The sequence below is a fragment of the Schistocerca americana genome, chromosome 5, assembly GCF_021461395.2.
Source record: "Schistocerca americana isolate TAMUIC-IGC-003095 chromosome 5, iqSchAmer2.1, whole genome shotgun sequence".
NCBI lineage: Eukaryota > Metazoa > Arthropoda > Insecta > Orthoptera > Acrididae > Schistocerca > Schistocerca americana.
Genome location: NC_060123.1, coordinates 181869258 through 181886949, shown reverse-complemented (window position 1 = coordinate 181886949; position 17692 = coordinate 181869258). Strand labels below are relative to the sequence as shown.

The 17692-nt window shown below is 35.5% G+C and overlaps 1 protein-coding gene across 9 annotated transcripts in view; it reads left to right on the top strand.

Annotated features, from left to right (window-relative positions):
* Positions 1 to 16709, top strand: part of LOC124615399 (myocyte-specific enhancer factor 2) — an 870744-nt gene extending 854035 nt beyond the window's left edge. For 8 of the 9 annotated variants that reach the window (XM_047143236.1, XM_047143235.1, XM_047143238.1 and 5 more), the window contains 8 exons: positions 1582 to 1734; positions 2915 to 3118; positions 4937 to 5095; positions 5244 to 5385; positions 7990 to 8243; positions 8484 to 8674; positions 9671 to 9903; positions 13450 to 16709. In XM_047143236.1, the coding sequence (XP_046999192.1) occupies positions 1681 to 1734; positions 2915 to 3118; positions 4937 to 5095; positions 5244 to 5385; positions 7990 to 8243; positions 8484 to 8674; positions 9671 to 9903; positions 13450 to 13568 (1356 nt within the window). In that variant the 5' untranslated portion in view covers positions 1582 to 1680 and the 3' untranslated portion in view covers positions 13569 to 16709. The remainder of the gene's footprint in view (positions 1 to 1581; positions 1735 to 2914; positions 3119 to 4936; positions 5096 to 5243; positions 5386 to 7989; positions 8244 to 8483; positions 8675 to 9670; positions 9904 to 13449) is intronic. The other variant, XM_047143243.1, reaches the window with a different exon arrangement.
* The last annotated feature ends 983 nt before the right edge of the window (positions 16710 to 17692 follow it).

Sequence of the window (17692 nt, the reverse complement as noted above, 5' to 3'; positions counted from 1 at the left end):
TTCGAAATTCTGAGAAAATATGGTTAATTATGGGGAAAGGGTAATAAACAACATATACAAAAACCAAGACAGAACAATATGAGTGAAAGAGAAAGTGCTTACATTAAAAAGTGTTAAGACAGGATGTAGTCTTTTGCCACTACTGTTCGATCTATACATCAAAGAAGCAATGACGGACATAAAAGAAAGGTTCAACAGTGAGATTAAAATTCAGAGTGAAAGAATATCAGTGATAAGATACACTGATAACATCGCTGTCCTCAGTGAAACTGAAAAAGAATTACAGAATCTGCTGAATGGAATGGAGTCTAATGAGTACAGAATATGGATTGACAGTAACTCGAAGAAAGAGAAGTAATGAGAAGTAGCAGAAACGAGAACAGCAAGGAACTCAACATCATAATTGGTGATTATGGAAGAGATGAAGTTAAGGAATTCTGCTACCTAGGCAGCAACATTTACCCATGTTGGACGGAGCAAGGAGGACATAAAAAGCAGACTGGCACTAACGAATAGGGCATTTCTAGCCAAGAGAGGTCTGTTGGTATCAAACATCGGCCTTCATTTGAGGAAGAAATTTCTGAGAATGCACGTTTGTAGCATAGCATTTTATGGTAGTGAAACATGGACTGTGGGAAAACCAGAACAGAAGAGAATGGAAGCATTTGAGATATGGTGCTACAGAAGAATGTTGAAAATTAGGTGGACTAATAAGGTATGGTATAAGGAGGTTCTCCACAGAATCAATGGGGAAAATAGTATAAGGAAAACAGTGACAAGAAGAGGGGATGGGATGATAGCACATCTGTTAAGAAATCAGGGAAGAACTTCCATGATACTAGAGGAAGCTTCATATGATAGAAATTGTAGAGGAAGACAGAGTGTAGAATATATCAAGCAAATAATTGAGGATGTAGGTTACAAGTGCTACGCTGAATCAGTCAACCTTACCTATTACTATACTAATACTTTTTGTTCTCTTTATCTCATATTGGCTTGTCACAATTATATCACTTCAGCATTAAGGCTTTCTTATTGAGTCCATATGGCACCCTTAACTTATCCATATTAATGGCTCCCTCTAGGGTTGTGGATTCCAACCAAAAATCCTAAATACCACTTTTATTTCAAAGTTGCAACAGTTATTTTTAAAGAGTGGTCATTGTAATTATATAGATCAATATGTGCATGTGTTACCTTATTGTAACAATATATAAAGAGGATAGTTAGTACTCACTGTATAGTGGAGATGCTGCATTGCAGAAAGGCACAACAAAACGACTGTTGGAAATTTAGCTTTTGACCAACAAGGCCTTTGTCAAAAGTAGATAATATACACATACGCACACACTCACGCAAACACAACTCACACGCACATTACCACAGTCTCTGGCAGCTAGAGCCTTTCTGCTACTCAGCATCTCTGCTATATGGTGAGTGCAACTATCTCATTTTCATGTACTATTACATTCCATCCTGGAGTTTTCATTGTTACCTTATTGTGCTGTTTCTGATCACTTATCTTTCATTTTCTGTCACCATACAGGCAATACTTGATGTGTTTTGTGTTTCTTGTTTCAGATTTAATGTTGATGCTCTGCTAGTCAGTCTCACCAGACAACAACCCAGTTTCTTATTGGTATTTTCTGTTGATAAAATCATACACAACTTGTCTCAACCATGGGGAGAAAGAAAATTCAAATCTCACGAATCACAGATGAGCGAAATAGGCAGGTCAGTATTTTACTCTCATTTTGTATATTAGATTTTTTAAGTTGCTTTTTGAAATGCGACCAAGTAAGGTTGTGCTGTGGTTATGACACTGGACTCATATTTAGCAGGAGTGATATTCAAATTCCCATCTGGCCATATTGCTTGTAACTTTCCCTAACTCGCTCAATGTGCATGTCAAATAGTCCTCTAAGGTAAGGGTAGAGTTGGTTCCTTATTTATTTGTATCAAGCTTAGCTGCTGTGCCATATGTTATGCTACCTACATCTAATCTTAAAAAAATATTTGTCTAAACTGAGCAGGTACTAGCTATTTCTTTCAGAAACCCCAATACAACTTCCACAACATATATTTATAGACCTCTGCATATCATTATGAGGAAACCATTCCTGTTCAACTGCAACTGACACTGAGCTGCTGGATAGCAATTTTATCCACACACTATGTTTGATGGACTCCCATTTGAATAAAGTCTTTCCATTGTAATGCCAAACTTAAAAGAGTAAATTGATGAATATCTACATAGGAATCTCTTTTTACTCTCTCAGTGAATTTCTAATGTAAACATTTCTCCATTTTAGTTTGGAAATGGTATGCTGTACATGCGATTTTTGTTAGCACCAATTTGTAAATGAATACTATAGCTTACATTATTAGCGATTTTTGTTAGCACCACTTTGTAAATGAATATTATAGCTTACATTATTAATGAAATTTTTATGCTTAGTTTACTGATGTACCTTTAATTTCAACAGTTCTATAACTTATAATGTGCAATAACCATAATGTATGATTTACTCTGTAGTAAGTGCTCAAGTCTGTAACTGTTAGCATATTTTATTCATCCCTCCCTCTCTCCCCCCCCCCCTCCCCCCTCCCTCTCTCTCTCTCTCTCTCTCTCTCTCTCTCTCTCCTAAAAAGACACATAACCTGTCCATATCTGTCAGTTCTTTTGTTTAGTGGATCAACAGAACAGGAACAAATAAATTTTATGTTTCTATCTATATTGACCATAGCAATTAACTTTTAAAAATTGCAGTATCTCTTCTGTATAAATATCTCCCTCTAAATATATAGCTTCCATGTCATATTGTTGGATGATTATTTCACTGGTAAATATTAAATCCATTGGTGAATCCAAATTTTTGCTGTGAGAGTATAACAAATGTTCTGTATTTCACAGGTGACATTCAACAAACGCAAATTTGGTGTCATGAAGAAAGCATATGAGCTAAGTGTCTTGTGTGACTGTGAAATAGCTCTGATAATTTTCAGCAGTTCCAACAAACTCTATCAGTATGCAAGCACAGATATGGATAAAGTGCTGCTGAAGTACACAGAATACAATGAGCCACATGAATCTCTTACCAATAAGAATATCATTGAGGTAAGTCAAGTTGCTTTGGAATATTTGATGATATTGGTAATAAGTGCAAACAGTTAACTGTTTGTATACTGAGATGATAAACATATGTCGGTTTTTTATAGTTGTATTGTACAGTAGTATAAGAGCTAAAATCTTTTAAGTAATTTCGCACAGGAACTCTATCTTATGATATAGCATGGTTTTATGTATTGTTTTAGGCAGTTACTTTTTCCTTCCTCGTTCCATCCTCATTCCATAAATTACTGTAAATATTTTTATAGCTGAAACGATGAATGTGCTTTTTGTCAATGATAATAAAATTTTAGGGCCAAGGTAGAATGTCTGATGAAATGCATCTGGGCTTTGAATTTTTTCACTTTTTTGACCGTAACAGTTATTTCAATAAATACCTTTTCCCAGTTTAGTAGCACCAGTCCACACATAATCATATGATTTTCATACTATTTCTTTTGTAAGATAATAATCATTTACAAGAGCCATTTCAATATTTTGTTGAATGTGTAATCACCAGGTAAAATCAGAGTTAGGATTAAATAGCAGTAAAAAATGAAAAATCATTTGGCAAGATGAGAATGAGGACAGAAAATCCTGCCTCACGTGTAATTAATAGTATGAATATAGCTAGCCACTCACCACATACAGGAGACCCTGAGAAGTGGATAGGCACAGATATAAGTGAGGGATCTGGAATGATGGGTCCAATGTAGCCTACAATTTGAAATTATAATAGGATGCCAGATGATGCAACAAATGAACCTAATGTTTCTCTCCTGAAGAAAGAAAGTTCAAAGATAGGTGAAACTGGTAGGGTCACCAATTTATTTACAGTGAAGAGGCTATAGAAATAGTTATAAATTAAATGAGATGTAAGTTGAGCTAAAACTGGAGAAACAATAATGTGGATGGATTTTGCATTTCGACACAACTGTCATCAATTTAAAATGTTTATTTGACACCCACAACTGGCTGTCAAGCCACTTTCACGAAAACAGCGAAATCTTTAAAAGGTTGCATAACCAGTTTCAACGCACTGAGACTTCATTTTCAAATGTAATCACAAACCTGAATTATTAATCCAGTTTTCTAGGTTTATGATTACATTTGAAAATGATGACTCAGTGTGTCGAAACTAGTCACATAATTTTTCAAAAATTTCATTGTTTTCGTGACTGTGGCCTGACGACTGGTTGTGGTGTCAAGTAAACATTTTAAATGTGGATGGGGTATGGATGAAAGTGTAACAAATGTTCTGTCTTGAAGATGGTGAGAAGGTGAAACCGGATGTGGATAATTACCTCCCAATGATAGTTTCGAGTTGAATGAACAGCAAAATATAAATTTGGCAAAATTCAAACTATTGAAACTAGTATTTACAGTAGACAGGTAGAAAATGTAAGAGCAAATAAGCCCTTTTTGACAGAGGCATTCAAAAAAAGGATAAAGAGCAGAAGGCCTAATAGTAATATTGGGAGATAATTTATATTACTTTATTGATAGTCAAAAGAACAGATTGTTAGTAAACATACATATATAGTGGTAGTTGATTCAAAGTATCAGCATAAGCCCTAAGTTGAGTTGCTTCCTTGACTTTGAATGCACTTTTCAGTTTTATCTGTATATGACTGTGGTGTTAGCACTTACCTTGGTGAGCGTGTATTAATATCTTGCAGTCCATTATTATCTTTGGTACGGTGACCTGCAGGTTTGGATGCTGCGAACAAAAAAAGATTTTAGCACATGCTTCAGTAGTAAATATGTATGTAACACACCATTTTGTAGTGTTGTACTTTAAGTATGTTTCTGTTTCAATTCCTACAGGCTCTTAACAAAAAGGAACATAAGAATGGCACCTGCAGTCCTGATAGTCCTGAACCAGAAGGTGATTATCAGCTGACGCCACGGACTGAAGCTAAATACAGCAAGATAGATGAGGAATTCCAGATGATGATGCAAAGAAACCAGCTTAATGGAGCTAGAGTTAGTAATCATTGTTTTGTTTGTTTATATAGTAATGGGCACATTAGTTAATCACAAAGAAAGTTAATACTATGGGTAATTTCTAAATTTCACTCAAACCCCTTTCTGTTGTAGATTATTTTTAACTATTTAGTTCACTTTGTTTTAGGTTGGGATGAATCAGTCTTACACTTTGCCAGTGTCAGTGCCTGTAAACAGTAGTTATTCAGACTCCTCATTGCTCCAGTCCAGTCCACAGATGCCACATACCAGTGTCAGCCCTAGACCTTCTTCATCAGAAACAGATACAGGTTGGTGAACATTTCTATTCCTTTTAGTTTTTTTATTTAACAGACTACATCGTAATTGGTTTCAGTGTGGTTTCTCTTACAAGATCACGGGTAACAAGTTAAAGACCGTGGTATGATTTATTAGAAGTATATGGATGCTGTAATTTTTCATCTAATTGTTGCTAATTTTCCCATCACCTAGCCTTAATTTCTCGTAAATGCTGCACAGGGAGTCAGGGTACTTCTCAGGAGTCATTCCCAAGATTTATGTGTTTTAAGATCACATTCTTTATTCTGGTCTGCTCCAAGAGTCCATAGCAATTGAGAGTTTGCAGTTACAAAGACTGTTTCTTTATTATATAGAATTTTGATACATGTGATGCACTTTTTAAAATGTACCACTGAATTATTATAAAATAAAACATTTTCATTTTGAAAATAATACTAAAAAATTTTGAGGAATAAAATTTATTGCATGTTCATGTCTTAAATTATTACAAAATTTAATGTTTGTATTGGAAAATATGACATTTTAAATTGTGAACAGATATATTGTGTCTCAAATTTTCTGTTAACAAAGCAAAATCCAAATAAAATTTTGCAACAGCAAAACCACATCAGCAATGTGGGATCAGTGTTTGTTGGGCATCAATAAGCTGTACTGTGAAGTTTTCGGGCCGCATAATATCAGTCATATAATTGTTAGCTCTTTTATTGCTTTACAGAGTACCAGGTTGCCTCAATATGAGTTTACATTGTATGACATTGGCATTGGTATTGGCATTGGTAATACTGCTTAAAAAGACTAATATCTAAAAAGGGCCATGAAATTTTGTGTGAAATGTGGTTGAATATAGCAGCGTTAAAATTATGCCAGCAGGAGTGTCTCAGCGATAGGGTATGAATTTGACCTCTCCAATAGCCCATTATTTAGCAGATACTGTTGTTATCATCTGCATTTTAGAGTAGTAATGTTTGCCGATTGTACCAAGTGGTGCATCGCAACAACTTACTAGCTGATGGCCAGTGTAGTTTTCCAAACTGTATAAAGTGTTTTCAGCAAAGTATTGTTAGTGCATATGTCATCTTGAAAACATGGGCATGCACATTGACAACTGCTGGTGTGGTGATGGTCTAAAGCACATTAAAGGATACTGTAGCAGCAGTAGAATCCAGCAGACGATTAGGGTCGTAGTACTGGATTAACAGAAGATGTGTCAGTATCCAACAAAGGAAATCTCAAGATACCATTTCATAACACCCTGCCACCTTTTTTGTGAAATTATACTCCAGCAAGTAGTTGACTAATTACAAGCCACTGAGAATGATGAGTACATGGAAAATAACATATTCTGTTTCTGACCCAGTCCCCTCAGTAAACAGATATATTGTGAGTTAAAGACTAAGCCTTCAATATCTGGATAACTGTTGTCTGATTTGCATCTGTTTTTTGAAATAATGCAATTATCTATTGTTTTTTTAGCAATAGCTGTAATAGCTTCACCAAAATTAAACTTATCCCAGCAGTCAGCTTGTATTGTTCGCAAATGTGCAGCATTTACTTCTATTTTTATTTCCTTAGGAGTGGCCTAGCTTTTATACTCGTAAATATTTCTTAATTGCAAGGGGAAAGAGAAGCAAAGTGATTATGACCTGACAATATGCTGGTATTCATCTAGTTCAGTTGAACGAGGACTAGAAGGTAGCATAGTTTAACACGAAAGTGTCTGCCATGTGTATTAACTATACATTCACAAGGAAGTACTAACAGTATGCTTAGCGTGTAGTTGTGTCTTGCGTAAGGCATTTTAACACCAGTGGGGGAAAATAGGCTAGATCTTGTTCAAGTGGTTCATTAGATACAACATAATAAAACATGTATCAGAATGGCCCAAAGTGGCTTTTAATTTCACTTCTCCTGAATCTCAGAGCAGTGTGTTAACCAAGGCATTTCACATGTCTGAAAATTCCTTAGCCGTATTAAAATTTTCACAAGTATGTAGATAACTCAGACCTGTTAAAATTCTGAACGTGTATGTTTCAAGAATAGTCTGCATCAGACACAATATCATGAGAATATAAGAAAAATTCGAACTCATGCAAAGGCTTCCTGACTGTTGTTCTTACTGTGCACCATTCATGAATGGAACAGGACTGGGGGTGGGATGATAGTGTTATCTTACCCACTCTGTGGCATTTGCAAAAAGCAGATGTTACAAACATGTCAGACAAAGTCACATTGCATTAAACAAAAGGGATTGCTTGTTATTATTTGTTGGGAGATTATTGATTTTGATTTACATATTCACTTCCATATTCACTTCCACATGAGGAATTCAACAGAATATTTTATGATAGTATTTGTTTAGTGTTTTGTCAGACATTTTGTTGATTTTCATGTCTTTGAATCCACACATTGTTTAACGTGAATATTATTTCAGTAAAATATAACTAGCTGATAGTCCATTATATCTCTCTTTCCAAGTATTCATCTCTCTTTCTGTGTATCTTTCAGCATTGCTATGTCCTTAGTTAACCAAACTGCTGATAATTTTCACTTTTTATTCTCTATATCATTAAGACTTTGTCTGGGAAATCTATATTAAGGCTTTTCCCCCTTCACAGTGTACCCTTCAGGTGGAATGCTGGAAATGAGCAATGGGTATCCAAATTCCTCTTCACCCCTGGGAGGTTCTCCCTCACCAGGACCAAGTCCTGGCCAGCTAGGAGGAGGCAAAGGCTTGCAGCATGGAAAGCAACACTCTCCAGGTCCGGGCGGGACAGGAAGCCAAGGAGGTGGCCCAAGAACTAATTTACGAGTAGTCATTCCTACACCACAGCAGCAAAGTGCACACACTTTAGCACCAGCACCAGATGAGGTATTGGAACACTTTTTTCTACTGGAATCCAGTACTTTACCTACGTTAATACTACTAAATCATAATTTATTCACACATTTTGCAGTTTCATCATAGCTTATAAGGTTACATTGTTTTGAAATGTATAAATATTGTTACTTTTCTTACACTCAGATGATATTTGATTTTTAAAAAAGTACTTGGAAGTAAACCTGACTTAAGAATTATCCAACAATTTACTTTTTATTTAAATTTTTCCAGCCAAGCCGAAACAGCTCAGCTTTAAATACACCAGTGGTAGCGCTGCAAACTCCGTCCATACCAGGACTTGCTGGATATTCAGCATCTCTTTCAACATTCGGTGGTCAGGACTTTAGTGTAGGGTCCGACATGGGGCTTGGCACTCTTAGCTGGAGTGGACAGCAACTGCCTTCATCATTAACACATACCACGTGAGTGTTAATATTTATGATTACTTTCTGCAACATGCTGCTGTTGCCTGTATATCATCTTTGTTATCTGTTTAACACATTTTCTCGCTTTTTTTTCTACTGTTAGCAAATCATTGATTTGCCATTTGCATTCCTTACATTATTTAGCTGCATATCCATGTTGATAAGCTCCACTCTGCATTGCTTGTTTTCCATTTATCATGCATATTGCAGATTTTGGAACTAATGAAACTGAATTATCCATAAAATATTCTATGACATACTCCATGTTGACATTATTAATGTTACTTTTCAATTCTAGTGTCTGTTCACCACATTTTAAACACTAAAATCACCTGTAAAAATATTAACATATGCTAACTGTAGATTAAAATAGCTGTTTGAGGAACAGGGCAAAATTATAGCAAGGCTGTAAGAAACATTTGTGGATGGGTGAGAAATGTTTCTTGGAGTGAAACATAGAAAGATTATGTAGGTTGTGCAACTGTGGGGAAAAAGGAGCAGCTCACATTCCAAGAACAATCAATCATTCCTGTGTGGAGGGTGTGGTGGATAATCTGTATTAGCATGGATTCTGATGCTCTGTCCCTTTTATCCTTCCTCTTCTGTTATCTCCACTCTTGTCAATTTGTACTCCATTGTAAGAAATAAGTGAATCAAAAAGATTGAGATTTGGTATCAGTTCATGAGCACTTTGCCTTACAAACTTTATTGTGCTTTTAGTGAGAACATTGAATTTATTGAATGTTTTGCATATTCATAGTGATCATGTTCCAAATTTCTATCTTTTTTTTTTCTTTCCCCCCCCCTCCCCCCCCCCCCCTTCATTTATGCCTTTATGGTCAGTAAGTGATTCTGACAAAACAACACTTCCAATATATGGGCCTTTTTGGGAATTCAATGAGTTATTCATCTCCTTTTCATTTTCTGTGTTTGCAAAATCTGCTGTAGATGCACAGATCATACATAATTTCCTAACTTACTGAATATAAACAGTTCCGGTTTCAGCGGTCTGCCGCACTTGGCTGTATCGAGCAGTACCCCTCCACCGTCGACATCACCACTTCAAGTCAAAATCAAGAGTGAACCCATATCACCGCCACGTGACCCATCCAGCCACGGGGGAGGCCTTGGGCACAGTGGACTTGGATCACACCTACAGAGCCACACAGCACATGCCCACACACTGCCACGGCCATCCTCCACTGGACACCTCACACCAACACCAGGTAAATGTCTTTTTATGTTATAAGGATCTAGCTTCTCAGTCATTCTGCTGAACATGGTCTTTGTTGTACATTCTGTTCTGTCAACAAGTTTGTGTTTTTCAGTGCAAATTTAAAGTAGAGACAAAAATGAGCTCACATAGCTTTCTGTTTTCTTATAAATGATATTCAATCCTGTTTTCAGGCTGATATTATGTGAATTATTTGTTCAAAATTTGACCAAATAGACTAAATAAATGTGTTTTGTAGATGGCAATTGCTGTTTTAGGATGCAGCAAAGCAGCTTCTTTACAAAAAATAATTTAAAAAGTTGAGGCAGTACTTTTTTCATTATGAGTTCTGATGTGAACATTTATCTTCTCACTTTGTTTTAGAATTCTATCGCATATTTATGTGTTGGACCACTACATACTAACTGCGTCATATTGAATAATTATCAAATAACTGTTAACTGGCTTTGATGTACATTTAACACCATCAACTATTATGTAATACAAAACAAACAATACAGTCCGTGAAACAAAAGATAGTCTGATCAATTCAAAACAGTCAGTACACTGCTATAGTCAACAGTAAAACAGATTTTAACTGACAGCTACCTTTTTTACAAACTAGAAATTACTTTTTATGGCAGTTTCACTATTTCACTTTTTGACGTGATAATATGGAACCTGTTGATTCAATGACAATACCAAAGATTAGAGGGATGAAGCAATATTTTTAAATAAGGCTAAAAATAACGTAGGAGTATAATGACAGTTTAGGAAAGAGCATTGTAGATGATGCAGGCTGCAAGTGAAAAATATGAAAAAATAAGTTTCATGGTCAGATGTATTTTTATCACTAGGAAGTCAAAAAGGAGTTGGTCTACTGCTTAGATTAAATAATTACAGAGTAGGTAAGGTCGGTGTAGGAGCATGTTGACTTTCCTTTTTCTGTTGTCAAAAAGTTTCGTAATTTTTTTTTACTTGACCTTTTTCAGAAATCATCTTCATTATCTTCCTTCTAGGTGTAAGGTGTCTTGACAAAGTTGTGCAGGTCATTCTCATTTTCAAGAAGGGTTGTTGGACGGATGCTCACAATTATAGGCCTATATAATTGATGTGTCTGTTGTAGAATTATGAAATATGTTTAATGCTCATGTAGTGTTACATTTTTGGAGAGTGAAAATCTCCTCCATAAAATCAACACGGATTCCGCAGAAAACAGAGATCTTACAAAACTTGACTTGCTCTATTCTCCCATGAGATCCACAGTATTGTAGACATTGGCACTCAGGTTGATGCCATGTTCATCTACTTCAGAAAGGTGTTTGAAACCATCTAGCACTGCTGTTTAGTAAAATAAAAAAATAAAAAATGAAAAAGGAGTTTACAAAGTATTGGAGCAGGTTTCCTTCTGGGTTTAAGACTTTCTGTGCAAACAGAACTCAAAATCGTCACTTTTAATGGAACCAAATTGACAAATGTAAAGGTAATTTTGGGAGCACCTCAAGGTAATGTGGTAGAATAATTGTTTTCTGGATTGATGGAGGACACTGAAAAAGTTCAGAGAAGGGCAACTCATTTTGTACTATTGCAAGAGAGGGGAGAGAGTGTCACAATATTATAAGAAAGTTGTGATGGGAGTCATTAAAATAAAGGAATTTTTCACTGTGGTGAGATACTTTCACAAAATTTCAATCACCAACTTTCTCCTTTGAGTGTGAAAATATTTTATTGTCAGTGACCAACGCGGGGAGAAATAATCATTGTAATAAAATAAGAGAAATCAGAGCCCTTACAGAGCTCGTTTTCTCATGACCTGTTAGAAGCAGAACAATAGAGAATTAGTCTGAAGGTGGTTTGAAGAACCCCCTCCCAAGCACTTCAGTGTGATTTGCAGAGTAGTGATGTAGGTGTAGATTTATAATGTATATAAATGACCTAGTAGAATGTATAGGAAGGTCTTTAAGGCTGTTCACAGCTGGCACAGTTGTCTGTAAGATGGTCTCAATGCCAGAAGTCAGTAACGATTTGCAGAAGCGACTACAGAGGATTGATGAATGCTGCAGGGGCTGGTAGTTGACCTGCAATGTAAATAGATGTAACATATTGAGCATACTTAAGAAAATAAACACTCTACTGTACAACATCGCTATTGATGACAAATTGCTGGAAACGGCAACTACCATAAAATATCTACAAATAGCTATTCAGAGTGATCGTAAGTAGAATGACTATATAAAAAAATAGAGGAAAAGCAGATGTCAGATTGAGATTCATAAGAAAAATCTTAAGAAAATGTAATTTACCTACGGAAGAAATGGCTTACTTGGTGGTTATTTGACCAGTTCTCGAGTATTGTTCATCAATCTGGGACACTTACGAGGCAGGACTGATAGAAGAGAGAAAGAAATTGCAACAAAAAGTGGTACATTTCATCATGGGATCATTTAGTTGGCACAAGAGCATCACAGAGATGCTTAACAATCTCCAGTGGCAGATGTTGCAGAGTTGGACAACATATTACGTCCTCACACATACGTCTTGTGAAATGATCACAGGGAGAAAATTGGAGAAATTGAAGGTAATACGGAGGCATACAACAATCATTCTTCCCACACACCATTCAAGAGTGGAACATAGGAGGGGTGGTCAGTTAGTGGTACCAGGAGTATCCTCCACTTGCGTAGTATTGATGTAAACATAATGTTGCAGTCTCATTCAGAAGTTCTCCACCCATCTTCTTGTTAGTTGACCTAGTGATCTTACACTGTTGGTGTGGTAGTGTAGCATGTATTTTGGATCCTCTTTGAATCCATTTGTTATAGACGTTTGGTTGTTCTGAATATATTTGATGGTTCCATTTTAAGTTCCATCCACACATCTTCATTCTTTTGGTGATCCTATTTGGTGTAACCAGCTGTTCATCTCAAGAATTTAGTTTCACAAGCTGTTAGTCTTTTTGCATTTTATACCTTCGTTGACCAGATTCACAGCAGTAGCACTGTACAGCTCTTGCTGAGCTCTTATAAAGGCGTCTTCTCATGTGCTCCTGGATTAGGAAATGTTTCATTACATTGTTAATACTCTCCCTGTTATTGTTTACCTGATGGGTTTTTCAGTTAGGACTGTTTCTTCCAGAAAGGTTTGCTTATAGCCTAGATATGTGAATGTGTTCGTTCTTTCTAGAATCTTACTTTTCAGGCAGATCTTACTTGTTACTGGGTATTTTTCACAGAAGGCAAGCTTACTTTTTCTTTCACTTTTTGCTCCTCACAAATGTACTACCTAAAACCTTGAAGCCAGAAGTATATCAGACTAATTATCACTTCAGTGTCAATTGAGCTGCCATTTAGTCTGCAACTTGAGCAGTGAGGCCAAACCATTATATATATAGATTTTAATTAAAAAATTGTTTGTGTTCTCTTTCACAAGCTCCCTTTATAACAACATATCCCTTTTACATTAAACAAGGTGACAAATCACATACCAAACTTTAAAAAAAAAAATGTAACATTAACTAGTAACCTATGCCAGCCTCAATTTAATGTACTGCTGTTCACAGGGACTGTCACTCCCACAAACCTTTCGTCACCTGGAGATCCACGACATAGCAGCAGCTCAGACTATGACAGTGGACCTCTGCAGAAGAGATCTCGCATGAGTGAAGGCTGGGCCACATAGTACTACGATGTGCCAGTCCCACGGCACCATTATTTCCCTGGTCAGGCGTATGGGACCTCTGTGCCATATATTAATACAAAGACAGTTGCTTACACGTGACAATCTGGTGTTCTTGTATGCCAGATTTGTGTACTGATGATAAAAATGTGAAGTTTTAATGTTATATTTGTGATCATGATGATGTCAATGGCTGCAAGTGCCTGCACATTTTGTAAAAGTGAACAAAAAGGAACTGGTTTTACATATTATAAAAAATATACTTTGCAAAAATGTGTGGTGAATGAAGATAAAGATGAAACCTAGCTAATTTTGCTAAATATTTTGGAAGATTCAAATGAAGTAGAAGAAAGCCTTTAAGGCATATATGCAGTCATAGAATGATATCACTAGTTTTGACAATTTTTAACTTGATAACGAGAAAGCAAAGTGTTTAGAAAGTTTTGCCTGCAGAGGTTTTGGACTCGGGGCAGTGCATTTCTTGATATTTAATTTTATGTGCAGGATGTAGCAGCATTTTATTAAATGTACTTAAATTTTTGTAACCAAATTGTATTGTGTAAGAGAGCTCTATTCATAATGATAGTCAGCTCTGTCAGAAGTTTTACAGGATTCTGTTCCCAAAAGAAGAGGGCAATTTGCTGAGTCCATATTAGTGTCAGTTTTTGGAGATAACTTCTCTGGATATGGACTTCTAAGAAGACACTTTAAAGAGACATAAAATACACAATGGTGTATAAATGTTTTGTACATAATGTTTGTTGTGTGCAGTGTTGTGTGACTACTATGTAGCCCCAAATGAATGTTCTATTTTGTTAAGAAAGAGTGCGAACATTCCCCTGTAGATGAGTGAGCTCTGTGTCTCATGTATCCTAAGTGGCAACCTTGGTTGCAGTTGACTCTGTGGACCTGTACTTAGTACATTGGGTACAACTGCAACTTGTAAATAGGCCATGAAGTTTTAACTGAGTGTCATTGAAGTAACCAGTTGACCAGTGCCGTGTTATTTTTTTTAACAAGGTATATAATGTAGGGAAGAATATATTATATATATATATAAATAAATATATATATTATATACATACACACAAAATTTTATTGTACAGTTTCATATGAGTAATGTACACACACACACACACACACACACACACACACACACACACACACACACACACACACTATTGAGATGTTATTGCGTTCAGTAATTTGCAATATTGTTTTTACATGTTCTCTATGTTTGTATGTAATAAGTTTTTGTTGCAACTGCTAAATTTGGTGCTTAATCTTTGTAGGCATATTTTATGACAAAAGCGGACAAAGTCATGCCTTAACTGTTGGACATATAAAATGTTCCCCTACATTACTTGTACCAGACTACATCACATATGTTCATTTCTGTGAATTGGTTGTAAAAATAATTGTTAGGTTGTTAGATTGAACAATGAGGCACAATCTATTTCCTGTTACAGATTACAAAGACTCTGATTGTACACTGAGTGTAGACTGCCCTTTGGCTTTGCTGCTGGTTCCTTTTTGTAATTAAGCTGTTAAGATTATTAAGTTGTGCCATTGTTTAAGTCTGCAGTCGGCTCATGTTGCTTACCATCGTGTTCACTGTTAGTCTTCATAAAAGAGATATACAACAGGCACATTATACTGTCACTATATTTTATCTACTAAATGCACCTTTTGAGGACAAAAATGAAAACACACATCACACCAGTAGGTGCAGCTGGTTGAACTGTCCAGAATATATCCTTCATATCTCCACTGTAGGAATGCCTTACTCCGAGTGCCTAAATGTGTGTGCTTTGTTCACTTGGATTCCGACCGACCGATCGACCGACTTTGAGTCAATTTTGCACGAGTCCTCATCTCGGTATTATCTTGAGGCTGCAAATGAAAGTTTGGGATCTATATTTATCAGAGTTATAAATCGTGATAATGTGAAAATACATTACAAGAATAATTATGTTATACAAAATTATTCAGATGTATGTTAACTGTTGCAGAATGTTATATTTAAGGCAGATGTATGTATAATAGTCCTGTGTGTATTTTTATCAAAGTTTTTGGCTAATCCAGTGATAATTGTTTCTTGTTGATGTGATGTCGAACTTGTTGGGACCCTTTTAGAAGTGAAAACACAAGAGGACAATATTTTTTGGTGTTAGTTTTACCTGTTAACCTGCCAGTTTGCAGCCTCAATCGTTGTACCTCATGATCCCCTCTTTTTACACTCTGTGCCTTCACTTTCCTCATTCCATCTTGATGTAATTCCACATGGCGAAAAGCAATCAAAATTTCACAGTTTCCTCCTTTTTCTATGAAGCACAACTACTAAAATGTTAAGTGAGAATGTTTTAAGAATAGTTCATCCAAAGTGAGATATTTATATATATATATAGAATGTATAAAATAAACAGGGGTGCACAATTTGTATAGTCATGTAAAGATAGTTATATTTTGCTGTCAGTGATGAAGAAAGAAACCACTCTGCTTGTATAGAAGTGTCGCTTTTGTCTTCCATCCATATGGAGCTGTTGCATCTGTTAAACCAGTAGTTCTGCAGGCATGTCTGTTTTTGAATACTCATGTTAATAAAATATGTACTTAGATGCCTGATCTGACCCAATAGTAATGTCATAAAGATTGTTGTAAAGCTAATTGGTTTTTATGTGTGCTAAATGAAAAGTGCAATATTATTTTAAATTATGGTTATCAGCATAGAGTAGACAAAATCATTTACTGTGTGCTTTTAGTGTACAAAAGCTCCCTGTCATATTCTAAGAATTTACTTTAATTTTGAGACATTACGAGCTGAGTGGAAGCCCATGTGATTGCTGTTTCCCCATTGTTACCTGTTGTGACTGGAAAATATTTGAAAATACTGAGTTGAATGTTTGTACCTAACACTAAAAATTTTAGGGTGCACTTGAAATGAAATGTTAAGTGTACCATATTCATTGTAATGTTAATGGAGTCTTGTGCCCTAGTGAAGATGCTTCCCATTGTTAAATGATGTGGATTAAATGGAACATTTTGTTGTATATTGTGCAAAGAAAATACTTTTAAAGTATGTTTTGTGGAATATATCTTCACCAAAAATCAAAAGCATTTGTTAAATGTTGCATCCAGATATCATCTACATAGTTTATTTATTGATCAATGTTATACAGTTATATAATATCCATGTTCCACACAGTTATCGAGTTTTTGTTTTTATGTTGACTCTGGTAATTCAGCTCTTCATATCATGAATTAGTCTGCCTTTTATATCATCAGTTACAAAAATTTTTACCTTCACAAGGCACTCCACATATCACAAACTTTGTATGGAAATCTTTAGTTTAAATTAAATAAAATGCAAGGTTAGAAATGAAAATTTGATAAGCATCCCATTAATACAACACTAATAAATGCCAAGGCACTTGACTGTAACAGATTTTAAACTGATGCTGTTGACTATAATTTGATACTGAAAATATAAATAAATATTATCATACTTAAGAAATAATAGAATGTTTTGGTCATAAAGTCATCAGCACATCTTCCTTCATAAGTAATGTATGTATTAATGCACAGAATAGTGCACTAGTAGTACACACTAATGTGAACAATACATGACACAAGATGAGAGAGAACATTTATTAAACATGAACAAGGTTCATAGAAACTTGGAATCCAGTAAACTTGAAAACACAACACAACCATTTGGCTCTTCAGTCCCTTTACTGGTTGAAAAGAACATGGTATGGAAAGAAAAAAAATTGTAACATATGTACCAGGGTTAATGTAAGGAAATTCCTTCATAACCTTGGATCAAGAAATACACAATGTACAGTAAAGGAAACAGGAGAAGTTGACACAATAAGGTTGATTAAATTGTCTTTGCCATCTGTCGTCACAGGCAATTTGCTGCTGACATTATGAGGGTACATTATGTAAGTGATAGATATGAATAGGAAGTATGTCACCACTTTGTAGTTGAAAGTCACACTAGGATATAAATGATTATATTCCTAGAATGTGAATTTTTGCTATCAATAACAACACTTAAAAGCTGTAATGGATCTTTACCATACAACTGAATGTTAGAAGGGTAAGACACCAAGGAAAAGCACAAA